General features: G+C 45.5%; 2 protein-coding genes across 2 annotated transcripts in view; both read right to left on the minus strand.

Annotated features, from left to right (window-relative positions):
* LOC141148404 (eukaryotic translation initiation factor 3 subunit C-like) overlaps positions 1 to 24,022 on the minus strand; it is a gene marked incomplete in the record, with an annotated part of 532,271 nt that overhangs the window by 77,652 nt on the left and 430,597 nt on the right.
* Positions 1 to 24,022, minus strand: part of LOC141148400 (interferon-induced very large GTPase 1-like) — a 42,112-nt gene that overhangs the window by 10,707 nt on the left and 7,383 nt on the right. Inside the window, exon 2 of the mRNA XM_073635866.1 lies at positions 16,184 to 18,311. Within this exon, the coding sequence (XP_073491967.1) occupies positions 16,184 to 18,161 (1,978 nt within the window). The 5' untranslated portion in view covers positions 18,162 to 18,311. The remainder of the gene's footprint in view (positions 1 to 16,183; positions 18,312 to 24,022) is intronic.

Here is a 24,022-nt window from a genome sequence, read left to right on the forward strand (position 1 = left end):
ACAACTTTTTACGGAGAAATTCTGTGAACTATGCTGGCTCAGTTGGGCCTGAAGCTGGAATTAACCTCAATGAACCAACACTGATGGCGCTTGAAGCTGGCCGTCCTGACTTGCCCCCCCTGAGTGCCGGCGAGGACTAATTTTTTTTTAAACTGAACAAATATTTGCTTACATTTACTGCTTGTGTTTCTTTTAGCTGACCATGACTGAAATTTGGGGAGTCGCGAAAATGGCGTGACTCTGTAAAATTATAAAGCACTGTTGGGTGTTATTTACTAAAGGCAAAGACACTTTGCACTACAAGTGCACTTGAGCCTGCACTGAAACTGCACTTGTAGTGCAAAGTGGATTTGCCCTTAGGAAATAACCCCCATTGTCACTGAAAACACCAATTTTACCACAAAAAATGTTTATGAACATTGAAAGAAGAAGCCACACATTGTTGATTATCGATCTTTTTAATACAAGCAAAATCACATGTGCATTTATAAAAAGTTTTTAAAACAAACCCACATGTTTGTTGTATAACAAATTTTTAGGTCACATTAATGTAGCACTAACTCACGGTGGAGCTGCTGATTTAAAGCGGGCTGTTACCATCACCTTTTTACCTGTAATTTCACCAACACCAAACTTAGAGTCCACGTTGAGCTTATTATCGGACAATATAGGCACTAGTCACTTGGGTACTTTTCCAATGCTTTAATGGGAGATAACTGGAAGAAGTAGCAGGAAAAAGGTAGAAGAAGAGTTGCAGGGAAGTTCAAATACATTTTCTTGGTGTAGCAATAAGGAATTGAAATGTTAGGGGTGAATGTATCCTCAATTCAGGATTGAATCTTTGCCCGCCCGGCTAAGTCTCTCTTACTAACCTAGCAACCAGAACGTAGCACGAACAAAAGTCTCTGACACAGACTTGGGTAGAACAAAACTGCACGATCCTCTGCCACAGGATGTAGTAGTTTTCGATGAACAGCAAACACAGTACCAGAACCTTTAAGCCGACCCGGCAGTACTTGTGCGGTAGATTAGATTAAGATGCATCCTCCAATTGAGTCACCAGGCCCCTCTTAAGACCAGCATTGCATGGTCCCTTCCAAGATGGGTCCTCCCCTGGATCTTCCCAATTGTCCGGCTTCTTCTCGCAGGACAGACAGCACAGGACCATCCCGGCGATAGCAGGCCCCAGACAGGCTTCTGGGCCTACCCATGCGGCTGCAGCGACGCAACCCTCCAGCCTGCGAGGCTGGAGGTAGAACTCAATAAAACATACCTTCAGGCCAGGAGGGCCATGAGGTAAAAGAACTCTAGAAACATGGCGTCTGTCCCATAAATACCCTCTCCCAGAATGCAACCCAGAGGACCACCTCCGCCGAGTTGTCTACGGGACAGAAGAGCACTCATATACTTTAGCTTGTTGCTTTCCAACACCGACCCATGGTGACAACGACACCCACAGGCAGAATGCGGAACTGCATGCAACACAGCCAAACTGGAACACAGGCTAATCTAACAATAGATTGAATCTGAACTATGTACAGTACAGGTGACCCATTAAATTTACCTATAAGCTGTAGATTAGAAAATCTACCAGCGCTACATTAATAAAAGTAGAAATTTCCTTTTAAGGTAAAACAGGCATGTTTAAAACCAACAAGAAATACACAAATCTGGAACTTACAAAGTTCAACTTTTATAGAAATTGAAGGCAATATCAGACAGAGTATTTACAAACTGTGTTTGATATTGCGTTCAGATGGGGTAATGTCACCCCTGGAAAAGCCAAATTTTGAAGAATGCTGAATGTCAACATGTGCTAGCTGCCATCATGGGGGATCAAGGGACATGTTTTGTGGGTGCAACCCCTTCCTCTCAGCTACTGTATTATTGAGGAAGTGGTTGCACCCCCAAAACGTATACATTGATCTCCCGTGATGGCAGATAGCTTATGTTGACAGTGTGTGCATCTTCAAAATTTGGCTTTTCGAGAATATGTCAAAAAAAGTTCAGAAAATTTTGCGGACAAAAAAAATGAAAAAATTTGGGATTTCGAGGGGTTTTAAATTCTCCCTAAAACATCAATGATGTTCTTCATTTTGTTTTGAACATCATTGATGTTTTGCTTTAAGTTATCCAAGTCCCTATTACACCCCATGATCTCCCCGATCAGGATCTGGGCACTTTCACTGGTGAAATGACCTTCTTCCACAACATCACGATCCCCTAAAAATATAGAAACAAAAACACACCATGTATTATAAATATTCTGGCATCCATCTCTTACCTGAGCCTGTGGTCGCAGACACTCACCTGTTGTGGTGACTATTTCCACCACATCTCCCTCCTCCTGCTCTGCTTGGCTTTGTGGGATTTCTGTAAAAAAGAGGGGGGTTGGGGGGAGGGAACAACCCAATAGAAATGGGTTTAGAAAGGGGTTACTATGTGCAACAATGTAGTCATTGATCTTGGTTATTAAGATAAAGTCAATTTTATTCAATCATCTTAACGTATATAAAATCCCATCAGTAATTCAATACTGTAAAAGACACAACTATAATGCAAATGCGGCCGCGGGTAACAAAACAAACAGGACAGACATAACATATAAAGCTACCCAATCTGGGCGTATTGCATTATACCCCGGTGACCTTGAAAAGCCGTCAATCAGCCAAAAAGTGGTATGTAGTATCCACTGAGGTTGAGTATTCTTTACTACTGAATTTTTAAAGGACGGTCATGCGTGGCATATTGCAATTAAGGGTGGAGGGTGTGATGAGGGGGAGGCACCTGTGCTCGACCGGGATAGGAATGCAATTCATATTGACTTCTGTTGGATTGAGATTTGAATTTGGTGTTACTCCAGGATCAAGTGAAGGAGGATGACAACAATTACTCCTATATATGTATAATAGCTGAGCAACAGTTAATAAGTCATTATTCAATCCTTGTCATGGTTATGAAACTTCCTGATTCAGGCAGATGTCAAGCAGAAAATAGGATCGTAGGTTTGCAATCAGCACTTATTGGTAGATGTAATTAGATATGGTTGCGCTATGCGGTGTGGTATTAATACTTGCAGTCAGGTTGCTATGTTACTTAATCTTATAGAAATTGCTGTACGTTACCATCTCCATCATAGCTGCAAAACTCATAGTTGTTGGGATCCTCTAAGCTTGGGCGCCGGTACATTCCCTGTCCCACATGGGGAGTCCTTTAGGTGGCTGCTGGGCAGGACCGTCAGCGCTGGTAAGATGGCTCCTAAGAGGTTCAGCTGCGGCGATCCCGGTAACTGAGAAGTTCCTATGTCAGTATGGTGTCCATCTGGAGCCCACTGCGATCGTACAGTTCCTGCTACAGTTTGCCGCCGTACACTCTCCTCGATACCCGTAACCCATAGACTGGGTAGCGTAGTGGCGTCAATGCGTTTCGCCGTGGTTCACTGATGTAGCTTCATCTTGGACGTTCATGGGATTTCCCCTTCTTCCTGAGGTGGGGGGTTTGTGGTCTCCTCTGATGAGTGGTGTCCTCCAAGTCTTTTCTCCCCTATGTAAAAAAAAATAGGTATACTTAGCACACAGATATTTAAAGGCAGAAATAGGAATATGAAACATTGCCTGGAATTGGTGTACAATTGTCTGTTTTGGCAGAGTTCCAAGATGAAGAAATATTGTTTTCCTTTGTCAAGCTTGAATACTTACCTGTTTTGTACAAGCTTCACAGATGGAGTCACCCCTATAGTATACACTGGAGCACCTGTGTGGACCCTGTAGTAAAAAGGGTGTTCTGGTGTCCCACACTAGTGCTCCAGCGTCCAGTTGTGTCCTCTCCTTACACAGAATCTAGTTTGCATTTCATTCTAGTTACAAACCCATCTAGACAACAAAATTATTTTAAGAGAAGTAGGCCAGAAAAAATGTATTGAACTGCATCTGGACAAAACATGGTGTTTTATAGGCCGAACAAACAATGTTTCCTATGAACGAATAATGTGTCCATGAACATGAAAGTTGCCATTTTAAACTGTACAACAGTAAAGAAAAGCACATGGAGCAGCATGAACGAAATAAAAATAAAGAATAGGAACACAGGACAACTACTTACTTTTTTGTAGCACTCTCCTGAGATTTGAGATCTGACCACCGCTTCCTGAGTTGATTCTTGGATCGCCGTACCCCAAAATTTCTGTGCAGACTCTTCACAACTTTCGCCATGATCTTGGCCTTTCTGACATTGGGGTTGGGGTAAGGTCCATACTTCCCGTCATAGTCGGCCCTCTTCAGTATGTCGACCATCTCCACAAAGGACATATTTGAGGCCTTAAATCATCTCCTCCGGGATCGTGACATTTGTGGCTCCGGGCTTTCCTCCTCCTCCTCCTCCTCGTTGTTGTAATTATCACGCACCTCCTCTGTCTCCGCCATGTGCTCTTCCCATCTGCGTCGAAAGAGAAAGGGCAGGGAATAGACTAGAAAGAATGTCAGGTGCAGGCGGAGTTTCACGCATGCGCAGTGTATATAAAGCGTAACACGTGTGCGTAGTACGTACGATCTGTTAGCGGAGGAAGGAGTATCGGAAGCGCCGATCATGATAACGAAGGTAACATTTAAACTTGGGCCTATACTGCTTATAGATTGAGGTCTATATTGGGACAAGATTAGGAGACTTTAGCCTGACATTAGGGTTTGTCTTGTGTATTGCAGATAAAATGGATGGCTTCAATGACCACAACTTCCTCCCCCTGTTCATAGACAAGTACAGGGAGCTGCCCGGTCTGTGGCAGGTGAAACATCAACAATATAATCATAAACAAAAGAGGCAGGCAGCGCTGGAGAAACTGCTGGAGTTGGTCCCCACAGCAACCATCCGCTATTAAAAAGCCAAAATTGGTGGCCTGAGGAGCACCTATCTTAGGGAGCGCAAGAAGGTCCAGGATTCCCAGAGATCCAGAGCTGCAGCAGATGACGTTTATGTCCCCAGGCTGTGGTACTATGAGAGACTTAGTTTTCTGTCAGACCAGACTGAAGTCAGGGAATCCCTCTCAACCCTTCCTTCCACGCTTCCTTCCACCCTATCTTCCACCCCAGCTGAGTCTTCTGATGCCCAACCTGGGACTTCCAGCCAGGAAGAAGTGGAGGAGTCCAGTTGGAGCCAGATATAGCATTGTTATACAGATTTCTTGTCAAGAAATAAATGATGTTTACTAGATGTTATTATTGATCACTAATTTCTGATTTAATAAAGTGTTTTACATATCAATAGACAGTAGTGGGCAAAAATAATTGGGACAAGAATGAAAAATGCTGGGCTCAGAATGATAGTCTGTTATATTTGTTAACATTCAATTTGCAACAGTCATGAGATGAAAATTGTGTGTGATTGATGAAGAAAAAACTAAAACTATGTCCCTTTTTCATACACAAGAAGACCTCAGCCAGGAGGAGGCTTTGAAATGTGGCACACAGGAGGAGGCTGTGGAATGTGGCACACAGAAGGAGGGGGGGGTTAGTGGCAGCCAGGAGGAGGTGGGGCTAAGTGGCAGCCAGGAGAAGGCCAGGCCCAGTAGGAGTCTGACAGAATCACAGGTCCCTCCCCTCCGCTTTCCAAACAAAAGTCCCGGGAAGGGAAGTAACGTGCAGGATTCAGCACTCAGGCTGATTCAGGAGGCTTCTGCGTCCCTGAGAGCCACCCCCACTCGTAAAGAGGCCTTTGCCTCCATGGCTGCCACCAAACTGCAGGACATGCAGGAAGGCCAACGCCCCATGTGTGAGGAACTCATTTATCAAACATTAAATAAGGGGTCGAGGGGCGAAATCACACCCAATACCCACCTGAGTGAGTTGCATCATCCTCCTCCTCCTGCCACTACTCCACCACCACAGACACAGCCTGGAAGGAAGCGTGGAAGGAAGACCAGAGAGTGATGACCTGGGTTCAGTCTGGTCTGACAAAAGATGCAGGCTCTTGTATGACCACAGCCTGGGGACAGATATGTCATCTGCTGCTGTTCATGATTCTCTTGGACTTCTGAACCAGATTGAACTCCCTTAGATAAGGACTCCTCAGCTCACCAAATTTTGCCTGGAAATAATTGATGTGTGCCCTGGGGGCCAAAGGCTTCGCCAATTTCTGCTGTGTAGATGACTGGGTGTTAAGTACCACCTCGTCAGGATCTTATAGTTCATCTCTTGTAATTTAGTGCATATTGATGATTTAAGGGAAAGAGCTATCATGTTTTGCTTCTGGACTGGAGTGAAAGAGCGCTGAAGGTCTGTTTCCCATTTCATAATACATGACAGGTTGGGTTGTTGTGGGGGTGTGTTTCTATGTGTGTTTTCATTCAAAAAGGACAGTTTGTTTGTGAGGAGGCAGGTACATTTCAAAAATACAATGTGAAATTAACAAGAGACACCAAGCAACCTCCTTGAGATTAAATAATACAAGATAGTAATGGTGTTGTGGTAATTTGACACACAAAACACACACCAAACTATTCTGGAGCAAAAAATAAAATAAAAATTAAGAATATAGGATTCTGTTGTCGGAAAATTGTATAGCCTGCTCTCAAACTTTGTGTGTCTAAAATCTGATGGAAAAGGTCCGATGGAGCCTACTAGGGATGAGCCGAACACCCCCCCGGTTCGGTTCGCACCAGAACCTGCGAACGGAGCGAAAATTCGCACGAACGTTAGAACCCCATTGACGTCTATGGGACTCGAACGTTCAAAATCAAAAGTGCTCATTTTAAAGGCTAATTTGCATGGTATTATCCCAAAAAGGGTTTGGGGACCCGGGTCCTATCCAGGGGACATGTATAAATGCAAAAAAAAACGTTTAAAAACGGGAGCAGTATTTTTAATGATGCTTAAAGTAAAAAAAAAAAAAGTGAAATATTCCTTTAAATATCGTACCTGGGGGATGTCTATAGTATGCCTGTAAAGTGGCACGTGTTTCCCGTGTTTAGAACAGTCCCTGCACCAAATGTCATTTTTAAAGGAAAAAATCTCATTTAAAACTGCTTGCGGGTTTAATGTAATGTCGGGTCCTGGCAATATGGATGAAAATCAGTGAGACAAACGGCATGGGTACCCCCCAGTCCATTACCAGGCCCTTTGGGTCTTGTATGGATATTAAGGGGAACCCCGCACCCAAATTAAAATAAGGAAAGGTGTGGGGCCTCCAGGCCCTATATACTCTGAACAGCAGTATACAGGCGGTGCAAACAAGACAGGGACTGTAGGTTTGTTGTTAAGTAGAACCTGTTTGTCATTTTGAATGGGTACATTTTTAACGTGTTTAGCTCCAGCCAAAAAATCTTTTTTAAGCTTTTTGGAAAACATATGGAAGGGTTATCACCCCTGTGACATTTGTTTTGCTGTCTTTCCTCCTCTTCAGAAGATTTCACCTCACTTTTTGTCCCAATGACAAATGTTTTTTGAAAATTTGGGTTTTTTTGTGGAACAAGGATTGGAAAGCATCAGTGGAAAGGAGAAATGTTTTTCCCATATTAACTCTTACAGGAGAGAATTTCCCTTCCTAGGGGTAGATTTCATCTCACTTCCTGTTGTCTCCTTCCGTTTGCAAGTAGGAGTCGTTTGTAAGTTAGATGTTTGAAAGTAGGGGCCTGCCCTATATACTCAGCAGAAATTTGGGCCTTAGGTGTTGTTGTGGCCACAACACTGTAAGCCCTCACAGGGCCCTGCTGTGAAATATTAGATCAAGAATTGTAATTACATGCCCCTGTTGAACAGGGGCAGAAAAATTGGGCCTTTTGGTGGTGGTGGTGGTGCTGGTGCCACAACACTGCAACCCCTCACAGACACTCTAGTTGGAACGCAGGAACGAGCCCTGCTGCAAAGTATTACATCAAAAATTGTAATTACACGCCCCTGTTAAACAGGGGCAGAAAAATTGGGCCTTAGGCACTGGTGCTGGTGCCACAACACTGCAACCCCTCACAGACACTCTAGTTGGAACGCAGGAACGAGCCCTGCTGCAAAGTATTGCATCAAAAATTGTAATTACATGCCCCTGTTAAACAGGGGCTGAAAAATTGTGCCTTAGGCACTGGTGGTGGCGCCCAGAACCAAAAATGTTCTTACAAGCTATCAGCGTGATGATTGAGGAGGAAGAGGATAATTACTCAGGGATAGTCACTCAGCATCAGCATAGGCAGTCTTTGAAGGGATCTGAGATTTCAAAAAAAATTATTCGGTTACATCAGCATCAGGTGCTTGGTAGCTGGTGGTGATCCAAGACTGATTCATTTTTATGAAGGTCAGTCGATCGACCGAGTCGGTGGACAGACGCACCCTGTGATCGGTTACCACGCCTCCAGCAGCACTGAATGTGCGTTCCGAAAGAACGCTGGATGCAGGACAGGCCAGTAGCTCAATTGCATACTGTGCAAGCTCTGGCCAGTGATCCAACCTCAAGACCCAGTAACCCAGAGGATTTTCGATGGGAAAGGTGTCCAAGTCTGATCTTGCCCCTAGGTATTCCTGCACCATGTAAAACAGACGCTGGCGATGGTTGCTGGAACCGATCATACCTTGGGGCTGCGGACCAAAAAATTGTCTGAACGCATCGGTCAGACGGCCACCTTCTCCACCGCTCCTTCTTTGACTGACCGAAGCCTCAGCAACACGTTGTCCAGAAACAGGAGTTTGTAACCTCCCAGTCTCTGGGAACGCGTTGCACAGACCTTTCTGCAAGGCCTCCCGAAGATGTTTCATCCTCTGCTCCCTCTGCGATGGCAAGATAAGGTCCGCAACCTTACCCTTGTAACGTGGATCAAGGAGGGTTGCCAGCCAGTATTTGTCCTTCTCCTTGATACCACGAATACGAGGATCCTTACACAGGCTTTGCAGGATCAGGGAGGCCGTGCAGCGTAGGTTTGCTGAGGCATTCGGTCCGGAGTCCTCTGGGTCACTAAGGACGACATGGTCCACAGCCACCTCTTCCCAGCCACGTACAAGTCCATGTGTTTCTTGGGACTGATCCCTTAAAGACTGCTGCTGATGCTGAGTGCCAGGCTCCACCTCCATCCACCTCCATACTGACACAATCTTCCTCCTCCTCCTCGTCCTCTTCCTGTGTGATCGGCGGGCACGCAGGAACACTGTCTGGATAAAGGGGGCCTTGAGAGCTAAGGAAGTCCTCCTCTTCCTGCCTCTGTTCTGCCTCAAGTGCCCTGTCCATTATTCCACGCAGCGTATGCTCCAACAGGTGGACAAGGGGGACAGTGTCACTGATGCATGCACTGTCACTGCTCACCATCCTCGTGGCCTCCTCAAATGGTGACAGGACAGTGCATGCATCCCTGATCATGGCCCACTGGCGTGGGGAAAAAAAAACAAGCTCCCCTGACCCTGTCCTGGTGCCATAGTCGCACAGGTACTCATTGATGGCCCTTTGCTGCGTGTGCAGCCGCTGCAGCATGGCCAACGTTGAGTTCCACCTGGTGGGCATGTCACAGATTAGGCGGTTCTTGGGCAGGTTAAACTCCTTTTGGAGGTCCGTCAGCCGAGCACTGGCATTATATGACCGGCGGAAATGAACACAGACTTTCCTGGCCTGCCTTGGGACATCCTGTAAGCCCGGGTACCTGCCCAAGAACCGCTGCACCACCAAGTTAAGGACGTGAGCCAAACAGGGCACATGGGTCATTTGTCCCTGTCGGAGGGCAGAGAGGAGGTTGGTGCCATTGTCGCAAACCACCATTCCTGCCTTAAGTTGGCGTGGCGTCAACCACCTCTGAACCTGCCCCTGCAGAGCTGACAGATCCTCTGCCCCAGTGTGGCTCCTGTCCCCCCAAGCACACCAGCTCAAGCACCACATGGCATCTTTTGGCCTGCGTACTTGCGTAGCCCCTTGAACGGCTACGGAGCACTGCTGGTTCCGAGGACAAAGCACAGGAAGAGGCCTTGGAGGAAGGAGAAGAGGAGGGGGTGGAGGAGAGAGGTGTGTCACAATCATTAGCATTTTGGAGGCGTGGTGGCGGAACAACCTCCAACACTACTGCACCTTGTCCTGCATCCTTCCCAGCTGCCAGCAGAGTCCCCCAATGCACCGTGAAACTTAGGTAACGTCCCAGTCCATGCCTGCTGGACCATGAGTCAGCGGTAATATGCACCTTACCGCTGACCGCCCTGTCCAGCAAGGCATGGACATTTCCTTCCACATGCCGGTAGAGAGCCGGAATCGCCTTCGGTGAGAAAGTGGCGTTTGGGTACCTGCCACTGAGGAACCGCACATTCCACAAACTCACGGAAGGGGGCAGAGTCTACCAACTGAAAAGGTAGCAGTTGAAGTGCTAGCAATTTTGCCAAGCTAGCATTCAACCGCTGGGCATGTGGATGGCTGGGAGCAAACTTCTTTCGGCGGTGCAGCAGCTGGGGCAGGGAAATTTGCCTGGTACAATCTGACGTCGGTGTACCAAAAGCAGATTGCCCACAAGTACTTGGCTGTGACACACCTAATTCTACACCTTCATTCCTCTCAGTGCAGGTCTCAGAGAGGACTGAAGGTATAGTGGGGTTGGAAATCTCAGCTGATGAGGAGCAAGGAGAGGTCCTCTTTGTTCTTTGATGTGGGTCTTTTAGATACACTTGCCAACGAACTGCATGGCAGGTCAACATATGTCTGGTCAAGCATGTGGTACCCAAGCGGGAGATGTTTTGGCCACGCGAGATACGCTTGAGACATATGTTGCAAATAGCAGCGGTGCGATCTGATGCACTCGTCTCAAAAAAGGTCCACACCAAAGAACTTTTTAAATAACGTGCAGAGACTGCAGCGCCCTGCACATGTGGAGCTTTGGGGTGTGATGCAGTCAATGTGCTGCCCTTAGGCTGGCCCCTGGAGGGCATTCTGCCTCGTTGGTGATGTGCCGCCTCCTCCTCCTCCTCCTCTCTCCTATCAGGCACCCACGTTGAGTCAGTGACCTCATCATCCCCTCCCTCCTCATCACTGGAGCAAACCTGGCAGTATGCCGCAGCAGGGGGAGCATGACTGCCAGATTGCTGTCCTTCTTGGGCACCCCCTCTGTCCGTGCTCATGTCACTGCCTTCATCGAGCTCAGTATCATCATCAGAGCCTTCCAAACGCTGGGCATCCTCCTGGAGCATGTACCCAACACTGTGGTCAAACAGTTCGAGGGACTCCTCAGGAGGACATGGTGGGGCTAGGGAAGGAGTCACTGATGACATTGAGCCGAGGGAAGAGGCCGCTGCTTTGCCAGACAAAGTACCCTGGGCATGGGTGAGAGAGGATGAGGAGGATGAGGGCGGCTTGGTCATCCACTCGACCAAGTCTTCCGCATGTTGCGGCTCAACACGGCCAGCTGCCGAAAAAAAGGCCAAGCGTGTCCCACGGCCACGTGCTGATGAGGATGCACCGTCTCCACGACCAGCACTAGACACAGAGCCTGCTTGCCCTCTCTTAATGGCTTGTGACTGTCTTCCTCTCCTTCTTGGCCTTCCAGACATACTAATGGCCTGTAGCTGCACATATATATATATATATATATATATATATATATATATATATATGTACTGATACTGCAGCTAGCAAAATCAACTGCCTGCCTGTAGTATGAGAACACCACCAACCTTCTACAGGTAGCTTTAGCTGAACACTGTGAGGTGGACGAACCCCACTAACTTGTAGGTTTAGCTGAACACTGTGAGCAGGACGCACCCCACTAACTTGTAGGTTTAGCTGAACACTGTGAGCAGGATGCACTGCACTAACTGTAAATAGTCTAGCTGCCTGACTGTGGTGCTAATAGGATCAAAAGAACACCAGCAATTTTCTTCAGGTAGCTGTATATACTGTAACAAGACAAGCCTGCCTGTCAGTAAGAAGATAACAGGAACGGATCTAGCTAAACACTGTGAGCAGAACGCACCCCACTAACTTGTAGGTTTAGCTGAACACTGTGAGGTGGACGCACCACACTAACTTGTAGGTTTAGCTGAACACTGTGAGCAGGACGCACCCCACTAACTTGTAGGTTTAGCTGAACATTGTGAGGTGGACGCACCCCACTAACTTGTAATTTGTAGGTTTAGCTGAACACTGTGATCAGGACGCACCCCACTAACTTGTAGGTTTAGCTGAACACTGTGAGCAGGACGCACCCCACTAACTTGTAGGTTTAGCTGAACACTGTGAGCAGGATGCACCCCACTAACTTGTAGTTTTAGCTGAACACTGTGAGCAGGATGCACTGCACTAACTGTAAATAGTCTAGCTGCCTGACTGTGGTACTAATAGGATCAAAAGAACACCAGCAATTTTCTTCAGGTAGCTGTATATACTGTAACAAGACAAGCCTGCCTGTCAGTAAGAAGATAACAGGAACGGATCTAGCTGAACACTGTGAGCAGGACGCACTGCACTAACTGTAAATAGTCTAGCTGCCTGACTGTTCTACTAATAGGATCAAAAGAACACCAGCAATTTTCTTCAGGTAGCTGTATATACTGTAACAAGACAAGCCTGCCTGTCAGAAAGAAGATAACAGGAACGGATCTAGCTGAACACTGTGAGCAGGACGCACTGCACTAACTGTAAATAGTCTAGCTGCCTGACTGTGGTACTAATAGGATCAAAAGAACACCAGTAATTTTCTTCAGGTAGCTGTAAATACTGTAACAAGACAAGCCTGCCTGTCAGTAGGAAGATAAGAAGAACGGATCTAGCTAAACTGAATACAGTGTATATATATATATGCAACACCCGGGATGCATATATATACACAATACACTGTAAGTGCAGCTAACTGACTGACTGTTCTGCCTAATCTATCTAACTCAAATCAAATGTCACTGTCTGTCTCTCTCTCTCTCTCTCTCTCTCAATGAACGCCGGAACACACACTACACAGGGCCGCCGTGCAGGCGGCCTTATATAGTGTGGGGCGTGTACTAAATCCCCTGAGCCATAATTGGCCAAAGCCTCCTTGGCTTTGGCCAATTACGGCTCTCTGTTCAGGCGGCGCTGTGATTGGCCAAGCATGCGGGTCATTGTGCATGCTTGGCCAATCATCAGCCAGCAATGCACTGCGATGCCGCAGTGAATTATGGGCCGTGACGCACCACACTAATTTGGCGCGAACGGCCCATATCGTTCGCAATTTGGCGAACGACCGAACAGCCGATGTTCGAGTCGAACATGGGTTCGACTCGAACACGAAAATTATCCCTAGAGCCTACACACGGTCGGAATTTCCGACAACAAGCTCCGATCACACATTTTCCATCGGAAAATCCGACCGTGTGTACAGGGCATTAGAGTTTGGTGGCTACCTTTATCCTTCATTCTAAGTATGCCTCCATCTATGAAGTGTAAATCTCAGGGAATCCCTTCTGGGGCCTCTAATCATTTAGTTCCCTCATGCAAGATTAATCCTTCTGTCCCTTGTTTGCTGTCTCTCTCTCCCTTTCCCACTTTTCCTTTTCTTTTTTCCATTTTTTTTTTTCATGAATTGCTCCACATTTCTCTTCCCTCCCTCCCCTGTTCCACTTACTATCCCTCTGTTTGCCTTTATTCTTAATATGTTCAGCCCTATCTCTGTCGACTACATTTTCTTTAAATATAAAGGGAATAAACTCCCTTAGAAACACTGTTTGGCTTTAAAGGAATAGAAAAGGCCCTCTTCTGATAATGAATGTTTATAGGAGACTCATTTTTTCCTCTCCTAAATCTAATCATCTTTTGCTATTTAGCATATCCCACAGGTTATTTGTCTTCAGCAACTGCTAAATCAGGCCGGGTGGCTATATTGCTTTAACATGCCTGTTACAGGTTACATATACATATCTGAATCCCAAAAGTAAATACAATAATTTAAAAGGGAATCACATGGGAAAGGACCTGTTGATTGTATATTTTTATGTTCCAAACAAGGTTCAACACTCCTTCCTTTAGAAGGCATTCCACTGTACTCCCTCCCTTTATTGTTCAAATGTTATTATCAATGAACACTTTAATGTAGTATTTTCTTACTCAAGAAATATGAGACCTCTAATTAACCTTGTTTTGTATTCTCAACTGGAGGCATCTTCACAGAAATTCACGGATCTTCTGAAAGACTATCATTAAATTGATTTTTTAATACTTACCGTATATACTCGAGTATAAGTCGACCCGAATATAAGCCGAGGCACCTAATTTTACCACAAAAAACTGGGAAAACTTATTGACTCGAGTATAAGCCTAGGGTGAGAATTGCGCAGCTACTGTAAGTGGAAAAGAGGGTTAACAATGCCCACTTGCAGCCTCACTGTGCCCATTTGCATGCCTCACTGTGCCCATTTGCAGCCATAGGTGCCCCAAACTTCAAACTCAGTAGTTAAGTGTTCCTAAATGCCCCCTAGTTGCAGCCAAATTAGTGGGTTCTCTGGACCCAAAGGGTCCCGAAATGACATTGCTGCAGATGGACACAGTTGACCAACTTTGGGGCCCCATATCTCGGGGCCATTTAGTGCTAGGCACCCCAAATTTGGTGTGCAAACCCAGTGGAACTAGCACCACAAAGCTGTTGTTCCTAGAACCAAGTGGCCCCAAAAATTGGTTCAGAAAATGTCAAGCACTTTTCTGAAGCAGAGAATGACATTTTCCGAATCGAATTTGGAGCCCCATATCTCGGGGCCACTTGGTGCTAGGAACCCCAGCTTTGGATATGTTGTGGTACACCAAATATGGGGTTCTTAGCATCAAGTAGCCCCGAGATATGGGGCCCCAACTGAAAATGACATTTTTTGCTGCAGAAAAGTGCTTGACTCGAGTATAAGCCGAGGGGGGCACTTGCAGCACAAAAAAATGTGCTGAAAAACTCAGCTTATACTCGAGTATATACGGTAATTGTTGTAAAAGTCGCGAGCAAGATCATTTATTTTGGGTTGATCTTTGGTGGAAGGTTATGGTAGTAACAAGAAATATACAGCTACATTTAAAAAAATATATATGTTTTTTATATTTTGGGCCAGTTTTCCTTTGATAGTAAAAAAAGCCATAGCCATTTACCACCAAATGAAAGCCCAATTTGTCCTGAAAAAAACAAGGTAAAATCCATCTGGATGCACAAAGCAGTTGTGATAATATGTACAGCATTACTAACACATGTTAAAGTTGCAAAATTGTTCTTAGGCATTAAAGTGGTTGTTAAGCCACTTTACGCACTTTATACCATTTTTTCTTTACCTTATCTGAAAGTGCCGCTCACTTGACCCACCGCCTCTCTGCTCTCCCCATCTGACAGCTGCAGCGGGCGGGGCCAAGAAACCCCAGCTGACGTCAGTCAGGAGGTGGGGAGGAGAGTAGCAGAGAGGCGGCGGGTCACGTGAGCGCCGAGCAACGTTCTGAAATAAGGTAAAGAACGGCTTCTTTTTATAAAACACAGACACATGGGCGCAAAGCATTGTTAAACAGAGAGAATGGTAAAACAAACATTTTAAGTATCTTTCGCAGCAGGAGGGGAGTGGGTGGGCACTGACATAGGAGCAGACAGGCAGGGAGGGGAGGGGGAAGGAGGACAGAGGGAGACACAGGAGATCTGCAGATAGCTGCAGCTGAAGAAGGTATGTAAACTGGCCACGGTGTCAGAGCTCAGCAGCCATGATAAGCGTAGTCAGTTTGCAGTGGGAGGGAAGAAACTGGCAGGATCAGCCAAGTTTTTTAGTTGATAGAAGGGGGCAAATTTCACAGCACAAGCACTGTGCTGTATAACATGCTTTAAAGGAACAGGATCAATATTTTTTTTAGGGTAACAAATTCTTTAACATTTGTTTTACCCTGAGGTGGCAAGGGGTTAAGTCAACAATCTCATTCACGGGTGCTATAATTTACATAAACAATTATTGGCTATATAAGTATGGGAGATAGCACTCCAGGATATCTAAGTGTCTTTACCCACCTTTATACTTACAGCAAGATAAATAATTAAACTGTTGACAGTATACAAATGTGAAGGCTTTCTTCCCTTTGCTATGAACCAAAACTTTTAGTGGTTGAAGTATCCCAGTGTTTGCCAGAAACATCACACAGCCAGAAGTCAGTGAAATGCTTGTTAATAATTAAGGGAATAATTCCCCAACATCTACATTTTAACTCTATATAAATTAGAGGAAATAAAAATTGTGGGAATTTTAAGTACAGTCTGAACAGAAAGGTAACTCACCATGTAAGTCCTCGGATGTATCACAGGCTAAAGGCTTTATCTTTTCATCAGGAATCTTCTTACAGTCTGGCTCTACTGTTTGTGGAAATAAATCTTTTTGCTCCTCTGTTCTTTCTTCAGATTCTATAGCCTTACACAGATCTATAGGCACCTCAGGAGTGACAGGGTTGTGAGATTCTATTTTACTTGAACCTTCTGCATTCTCTCCTGACTTATTACAATCCTGAGGAGTTGCAGGATCTTTATTTTCCATAACAAGGTTGAACAATTTTATCTCATTCACATCACCAAGATTATCTTCAGTTTCTTTGTGGGCCTCAAGTTCACACAAGCTGTTGGGAATCTCTTCCAGCATATTACAATCCTGATGTGGCACAAGACTGGAAGACTCCAGGTTACACAAGCTGTCTGCATTTTCTTTATTATCTTGAGGGGATAAGAGGTTGGGATGTGTTGGTTCACACTTGCTATGAAGATTTTCTTCTGTTTCTTTATGCTTCTTTAGGTCAACATGGCTGGTAGACTCCAGCTCACAAAAGTTTTCCACATTCTCTTTATTATCTTGAGGAGATATGAGGCTGGAGGTTGTTGGCTCACACATATCATCAAGATTATCTTCACTTTCTTTATGGGCCTTAAATTCACACAAGCTATCAGCATTCTCTTCCAACTCTTTACAATCCTGAGGTGTCACATGGTTTGAAGACTCCAGGTTACACAAGCTGTCCACATTCTCTTTATTATCTTGAAGGGGCTTGAGGCTGGTGGATGTTGGCTCACGCACATCATCAAGATTACCTTCCTTTGCATTATGAGCCTTAAGTTCCCACAAGCCGTCAGGATTCTCTTCCAACACTTTACAATGCTGAGGTGGCACAAGACTGAAGGACTCAAGGTTACACAAGCTGTCCACATTCTCTTCATTATCTTGAAGGGACTTGAGGCTGGAGGATTTTGGCTCACACGAATAACCAAGATTACCTTCAGTTTCTTTATGCTCTTTAGGGGCCACAAGGTTGGGAAATCCCACATTACAAAATCCATCCACATTCTCTTTATTACCCTGAGGGGATAAAAGGCTTGGATATGATGAATTACATTCGCTATGAAGACTGTCTTTAGTTCCTTTATGTATCTTACCACCTTCATGGCTGGTAGACTCCGGCTCACAAAAATTCTCCACATTTTCTTTATTATCTTGAGGGCATATGGAGCTGGGATATTTAATCTCACTCACATCATCAAGATTATCTTCAGTTACTTTATGGGGCTCAAATTCACACACGCTGTTCACATTCTCTTTATTATCTTGAGGGGATATGAGGTTGGAGGATGTTGGCTCACAGATATCATCAAGATTATTGTCAGTTTCTTTATGGGCCTCAAGTTCACACAAGCTGTCAGTGTTCTCTTCCAACTCTTTGCAATGCTGAGCTGGCACAAGGCTGAAAGACTCTAGGTTACACAAGCCTTCCACATTCCCTTTATTACCCTGAGGGGATATGAGGCTGGGATATGTTGGTTCACACTTGCTATAAAGACCATGTTTAGCTTCTTTATGGTTCTTAAGGTCTACATAGCTGGTAGACTCCAACTTGCAAAAGCTGCCCACATTTTCTTTATTACCTTGGGGGTATGGGAGGCTGGAGGATGTTGGCTCACACACATCATCAAGACGATTATCAGTTTCTTTATGGACCTCAGGTTCACACAACCCGTTAGCATTCTCTTCTAATGCTTTACAATCTTGAGGTGTCACACGGCTGGAAAAATCCAGGTTACATAAGCTGTCCTTATTCTCTTTATAATCTTGAGGGGATATGAGAATGGAAGATGTCCTCTGATTTACATTATCAGGCTTATCTTTACTTTCTTTATGGGCCTCAAGTTCACACAGGTTGTCAACATTCTCTTTCATTTCATTATCACCCTGAGTCAGTGCAAGGCTGGAAGATTTCAGGTCACACAGGCTGTTCATATTCTGTTCAAGCTTTTTCTGTTTATAAAATGTAAAACGTGTAGTAACCTCAATTTTGTGCACATTTTCTTCACCAAATTCTAACTCTATCGTTAGTATTCATTTCTGACGTTTTGGTTTCTCATTGCGGCAATCCATTGGTTATGCCATCTGAAAAGGAATACCATATAGGGTGTCAGCCATCAGTATCATGTTTTGTAATTCAGACAGTCTGTTAAGTATGTACACATATACTATACATAGACGTACGTTCTATCTATGCAAAACATACTATAGATAAAAAATCCATAAAATAATGTTGAATAGAACTGATTTAATGGTATTATTTCAGTAGCTACTATTATAGTCAAAATTCAGTCTGACCTATGACCTATTCATGGTGTCACAACTTACTCTCCCTATCACTGTATTGTAAGGTTAATTTACACTTCTACACTTAAGATGACCTTTAGCATACTACTAATTATACTTGTGAGTAGGGATGAGCTTCGAGTTCGAGTCGAACTCATGTTCGACTCGAACATTGGCTGTTCGCAAGTTCGCCGAACAGCGAACAATTCGGGGTGTTCGCGGCAAATTCGAATGCCGCGGAACACCCTTTAAAAGTCTATGGGAGAAATCAAAAGTGCTAATTTTAAAGGCTAATATGCAAGTTATTGTCATAAAAAGTGTTTGGGGACCTGGGTCCTGCCCCAGGGGACATGGATCAATGCAAACATTTTTTTTAAAAACGGCCGTTTTTTCAGGAGCAGTGATTTTAATAATGCTTAAAGTCAAACAATAAAAGTGTAATATCCCTTTAAATTTCGTACCTGGGGGGTGTCTATAGTATGCCTGTAAAGGGGCGCATGTTTCCTGTGTTTAGAACAGTCTGACAGCAAAATGACATTTTGAAGGAAAAAACTCATTTAAAACTACCGCGGCTATTGCATTGCCAACAATACACATAGAAGTTCATTGATAAAAACGGCATGGGAATTCCCCAAAGGGGAACCCCGAACCAAAATTAAAAAAAAAAGACGTAGGAGTCCCCCTAAATTCCATACCAGGCCCTTCAGGTCTGATATGAATATTAAGGGGAACCCCGGCCAAAATTAAAAAAAAAAAAATGACGTGGGGTCCCCCTAAAGATCCATACCAGACCCTTATCCGAGCACGCAACCTGGCAGGCCGCAGGAAAAGAGGGGGGGACGAGAGTGCGCCCCCCCCCTCCTGAACCGTACCAGGCCACATGCCCTCAACATTGGGAGGGTGCTTTGGGGTAGCCCCCCAAAACACCTTGTCCCCATGTTGATGAGGACAAGGGCCTCATCCCCACAACCCTGGCCGGTGGTTGTGGGGGTCTGCGGGCGGGGGGCTTATCGGAATCTGGAAGCCCCCTTTAACAAGGGGACCCCCAGATCCCGGCCCCCCCGTGTGAAATGGTAAGGGGGTACAAAAGTACCCCTACCATTTCACTAAAAAACTGTCAAAAATGTTAAAAATGACAAGAGACAGTTTTTGACAATTCCTTTATTTAAATACTTCTTCTTTCTTCTATCTTCCTTCATCTTCTGGTTCTTCTGGTTCTTCCTCCGGCGTTCTCGTCCAGCATCTCCTCCGCGGCGTCTTCTATCTTCTCCTCGGGCCGCTCCGCACCCATGGCATGGGGGAGGCTCACGCTCTTCTCTTCATCTTCTTCATCTTCTTCTCTTCTTTTTTTCTTCTCTTCTTTTCTTCTCTTCTTCATTTTCTTCTCCGGGCCGCTCCGCACCCATGCTGGCATGGAGGGAGGCTCCCGCTGTGTGACGGCGCTCCTCGTCTGACAGTTCTTAAATAACGAGGGGCGGGGCCACCCGGTGACCCCGCCCCCCTCTGACGCACGGTGACTTGACGGGACTTCCCTGTGACGTCACGGGGAATGCCACAGGGAAGTCCCGTCATGTCCCGTGCGTCATAGGGGGGCGGGGTCACCGGGTGGCCCCCCCCGTTATTTAAGAACTGTCAGACGAGGAGCGCCGTCACACAGCGGGAGCCTCCCTCCATGCCAGCATGGGTGCGGAGCAGCCCGGAGAAGAAAATGAAGAAGAGAAGAAGTGAAGAAGAGAAGAAAAGAAGAAGAGAAGAAGATGAAGAAGATGAAGAGAAGAGCGGGAGCCTCCCCCCATGCCATGGGTGCGGAGCGGCCCGAGGAGAAGAAGATAGAAGACGCCGCGGAGGAGATGCTGGGCGAGAAGGCCGGAGGAAGAACCAGAAGAGCCAGAAGAACCAGAAGAACCAGAAGATAAAGGAAGATAGAAGAAAGAAGAAGTATTTAAATAAAGGAATTGTCAAAAACTGTCTCTTGTCATTTTTAACATTTTTGACAGTTTTTTAGTGAAATGCTAGGGGTACTTTTGTACCCCCTTACCATTTCACACAGGGGGGGCCGGGATCTGGGGGTCCCCTTGTTAAAGGGGGCTTCCAGATTCCGATAAGCCCCCCACCCGCAGACCCCCACAACCACCGGCCAGGGTTGTGGGGATGAGGCCCTTGTCCTCATCAACATGGGGACAAGGTGTTTTGGGGGGCTACCCCAAAGCACCCTCCCAATGTTGAGGGCATGTGGCCTGGTACGGTTCAGGAGGGGGGGGGCCGCACTCTCGTCCCCCCTCTATTCCTGCGGCCTGCCAGGTTGTGTGCTCGGATAAGGGTCTGGTATGGATTTTTGGGGGGACCCCATGCCGTTTTTTTTTTTTTTTTTTTGGCGCGGGGTTCCCCTTAAAATCCATACCAGACCTGAAGGGTCTGGTATGGAATTTAGGGGGAACCCCACGTCATTTTTTTTAAAATTTTGGCCGGGGTTCCCCTTAATATCCATATCAGACCTGAAGGGCCTGGTATGGAATTTAGGGGGACTCCTACGTCTTTTTTTTTTTTTTTGGTTCGGGGTTCCCCTTTGGGGAATTCCCATGCCGTTTTTATCAATGAACTTCTATGTGTATTGTCGGCAATGCAATAGCCGCGGTAGTTTTAAATGAGTTTTTTCCTTCAAAATGTCATTTTGCTGTCAGAATGTTCTAAACACAGGAAACATGCGCCCCTTTACAGGCATACTATAGACACACCACAGCTTGAACAGTATACAAATGAGCTGCTGGTCTGCCCTGTAGTCAGTGTGCATTTGCATTCAGTGCAAAAGGGGGCTTTCTGACAAACAAGAGTACTTGTCAGGACCTGGCTCACCTGATGGTGGCACTATGCTTCCCAGAGAAGGAGGTTGCAGTTTCAGTGGGTATCTCCCAGCAGCCTACAGTCTCCAAAATTCAGTCTCCACCTGATGCTGGTTGCTGGGAGGGTATGTAGGTCTTCCTGTGCTTGCTGTCAGTAATACTGGTCTTGCTCCTGCCTGTACCTCATACTCTGTATAAGTAAAAAAATGCTGCGCTGGAACAATAAAAAATAAAGCAGCAGTAAACAGTGTGACAGCACAAGATAACAATAATAAAAATAAACTGTGCTAAATGTCCTTTACATTATTATAAACGTTATTTGACATAAATGTCTGAAGTGAATATTAAGCAATACAGTCCAAGTATCCCTTTGAGCAAAAAAAAAAAAGGCACTCCGGATCATCCAAATATTTCAACTTGCACAAAACAATGATTCACAATCCAAACGTCGTGTTAATAAGTTGCCCTTACCAGAACGCCAAATATAGTGGGCGGATGGCTTAAACCCAGCCGGGGCCTTTATGATAGAGACCGATCAGCTCTGTCAAAATTCAGGAGAAGTTTCCTCAGTTTAATACCGGAAGAAAAAAAAATGACAAGAAGGGTGGCCATAGTGTATTATTGTTATATAACCTGTGTGGACATACAACCGTGACCAACACCCTATTGTGCACTTAAAACGAAGGTGATATGCCACCACCACAACTGTAGAGTGTGCTTAACCAACTCTCAGACTTTACACTCATTTGGCTCTATATCACACTGGGAGATTGATTGCTGTAGTTACAAAATCCTTATCCACAGTATACGACCCAAAAAGGAGATAAACTGACCATAGTGTAATACGTTCAACAAACACTTTAATAAATAAAGTAATACACTTACAAACAGACGATCAAATTCGCATAAAGTCTGTAAAAAACACCGGTCGTTGACCCAGTAGTTGAGGGAGTTGAGGGAGTGATCCATTCGGTGAGTCTCTGCATCAACTTTTGCCAGAGATAATTGGCCACCGTGTGATACAGTCACTACTGATGGTTCTGGCAGCAGACATCTCTTGGCCCTAAAGACTAGGGATGAGCTTCGAATTCAAGTTGAACTCATGTTCGACTCGAACATCGGCTGTTCGCCAGTTCGCCGAACAGCGAACAATTTGGGGTGTTCACGGCAAAGTCGAAAGCCACAGAACACCCTTTAAAAGTCTATGGGAGAAATCAAAAGTGCTAATTTTAAAGGCTTATATGCATGGTATTGTCATAAAAAGTGTTTGGGGACCTGGGTCCTGCCCCAGGGGACATGGATCAATGCAAAAAGAAGTTTTAAAAACGTCATTTTTTTCGGGAGCAATGATTTTAATAATGCTTAAAGTGAAACAATAAAAATGTATTATTGCTTTAAATTTCGTACCTGGGAGATGTCTATAGTATGCCTGTAAAGTGGCGCATGTTTCCTGTGTTTAGAACAGTCTGACAGCAAAATGATATTTCAAAGGAAAAAAAGTCATTTAAAACTACTTGCGGCTATTAATGAATTGTCGGTCCGACAATACACATGAAAGTTCATTGATAAAAACTGCATGGGATTTCCCCACAGGGGAACCCCGAAACAAAAAAAATGCGTGGGGGTCCCCCTAAATTCCATACCAGGCCCTTCAGGTCTGGTATGGATATTAAGGGGAACCCCGCACCCAATTTTTTTTTAAAAATGGTGTGGGGGTCCCCATAAATTCCATACCAGGCCCTTCAGGTCTGGTATGGACATTAAGGGGTACCCCACGCCAAAATTTTTAAAAAAAATGGTGTGGGGGTCCCCCTCAAAATCCATACCAGACCCTTCAGGTCTGGTATGGATTTTAAGGGGAATCTCCCGCCAAAATTTTAAAAAAATGGCATGAGGTCCCCCCAAAAATCCATACCAGACCCTTATCCGAGCACGCAACCTGGCAGGCCGCAGGAAAAGAGGGGGGGTGAGAGAGCGCCCCCCTCCTGAACCATACCAGGCCACATGCCCTCAACATTGGGAGGGTGCTTTAAGGCAGCCCCCCAAAGCACCTTGTCCCCATGATGCCCAAAGCACCTTGTCCCCATGTTGATTAGGAGAAGGGCCTCATCCCCACAACTCTTGGCTGGTGGTTGTGGGGGTCTGCGGCGGGGGGCTTATCGGAATCTGGAAGCCCCCTTTAACTAGGGAACCCCCCAGATCCTGGCCCCCCCTGTTTCACAAAAAAAGTGTCAAAAAAATTAAAAAACACAAGAGACGGTTTTTGACAAGTCCTTTATTAATTTCTTCTTCTTTCGGCTTCTTCTTCCATCTTCTTTCTTCTGGTGTTCTTTTGGTGTTCTTCTTCTTCCTCCATCTTCTTCTTCATCTTCTTCTTCTCCATCTTCTTCTTCCTCCGCTCTTCTCGTCCTGCATCTTCCTCCAGGCTTCTTCTCTGTTCCGTCCGCACGATCCGCCTCAGTGGGAGTCTTCAGCCGTGTGACGCTTCACTTCTTATGACATTTCTTATATAATGAAGGGCGGTGACCCCGCCCTCCTCTGACGCACGGGGAATTCACGGGACTTCCCTGTGGCTTTTCCCGTGTTGTATGGTATGGTTTTTTGGGGGGACCCCACGCCATTTTTTTTAAAACATTTTGGTGTGGGGTTCCCCTTAAAAGGTCTGGTATG

This window comes from Aquarana catesbeiana, linkage group LG06 (genome assembly GCF_042186555.1).
Source record: "Aquarana catesbeiana isolate 2022-GZ linkage group LG06, ASM4218655v1, whole genome shotgun sequence".
NCBI classification, from domain to species: Eukaryota; Metazoa; Chordata; class Amphibia; order Anura; family Ranidae; genus Aquarana; species Aquarana catesbeiana.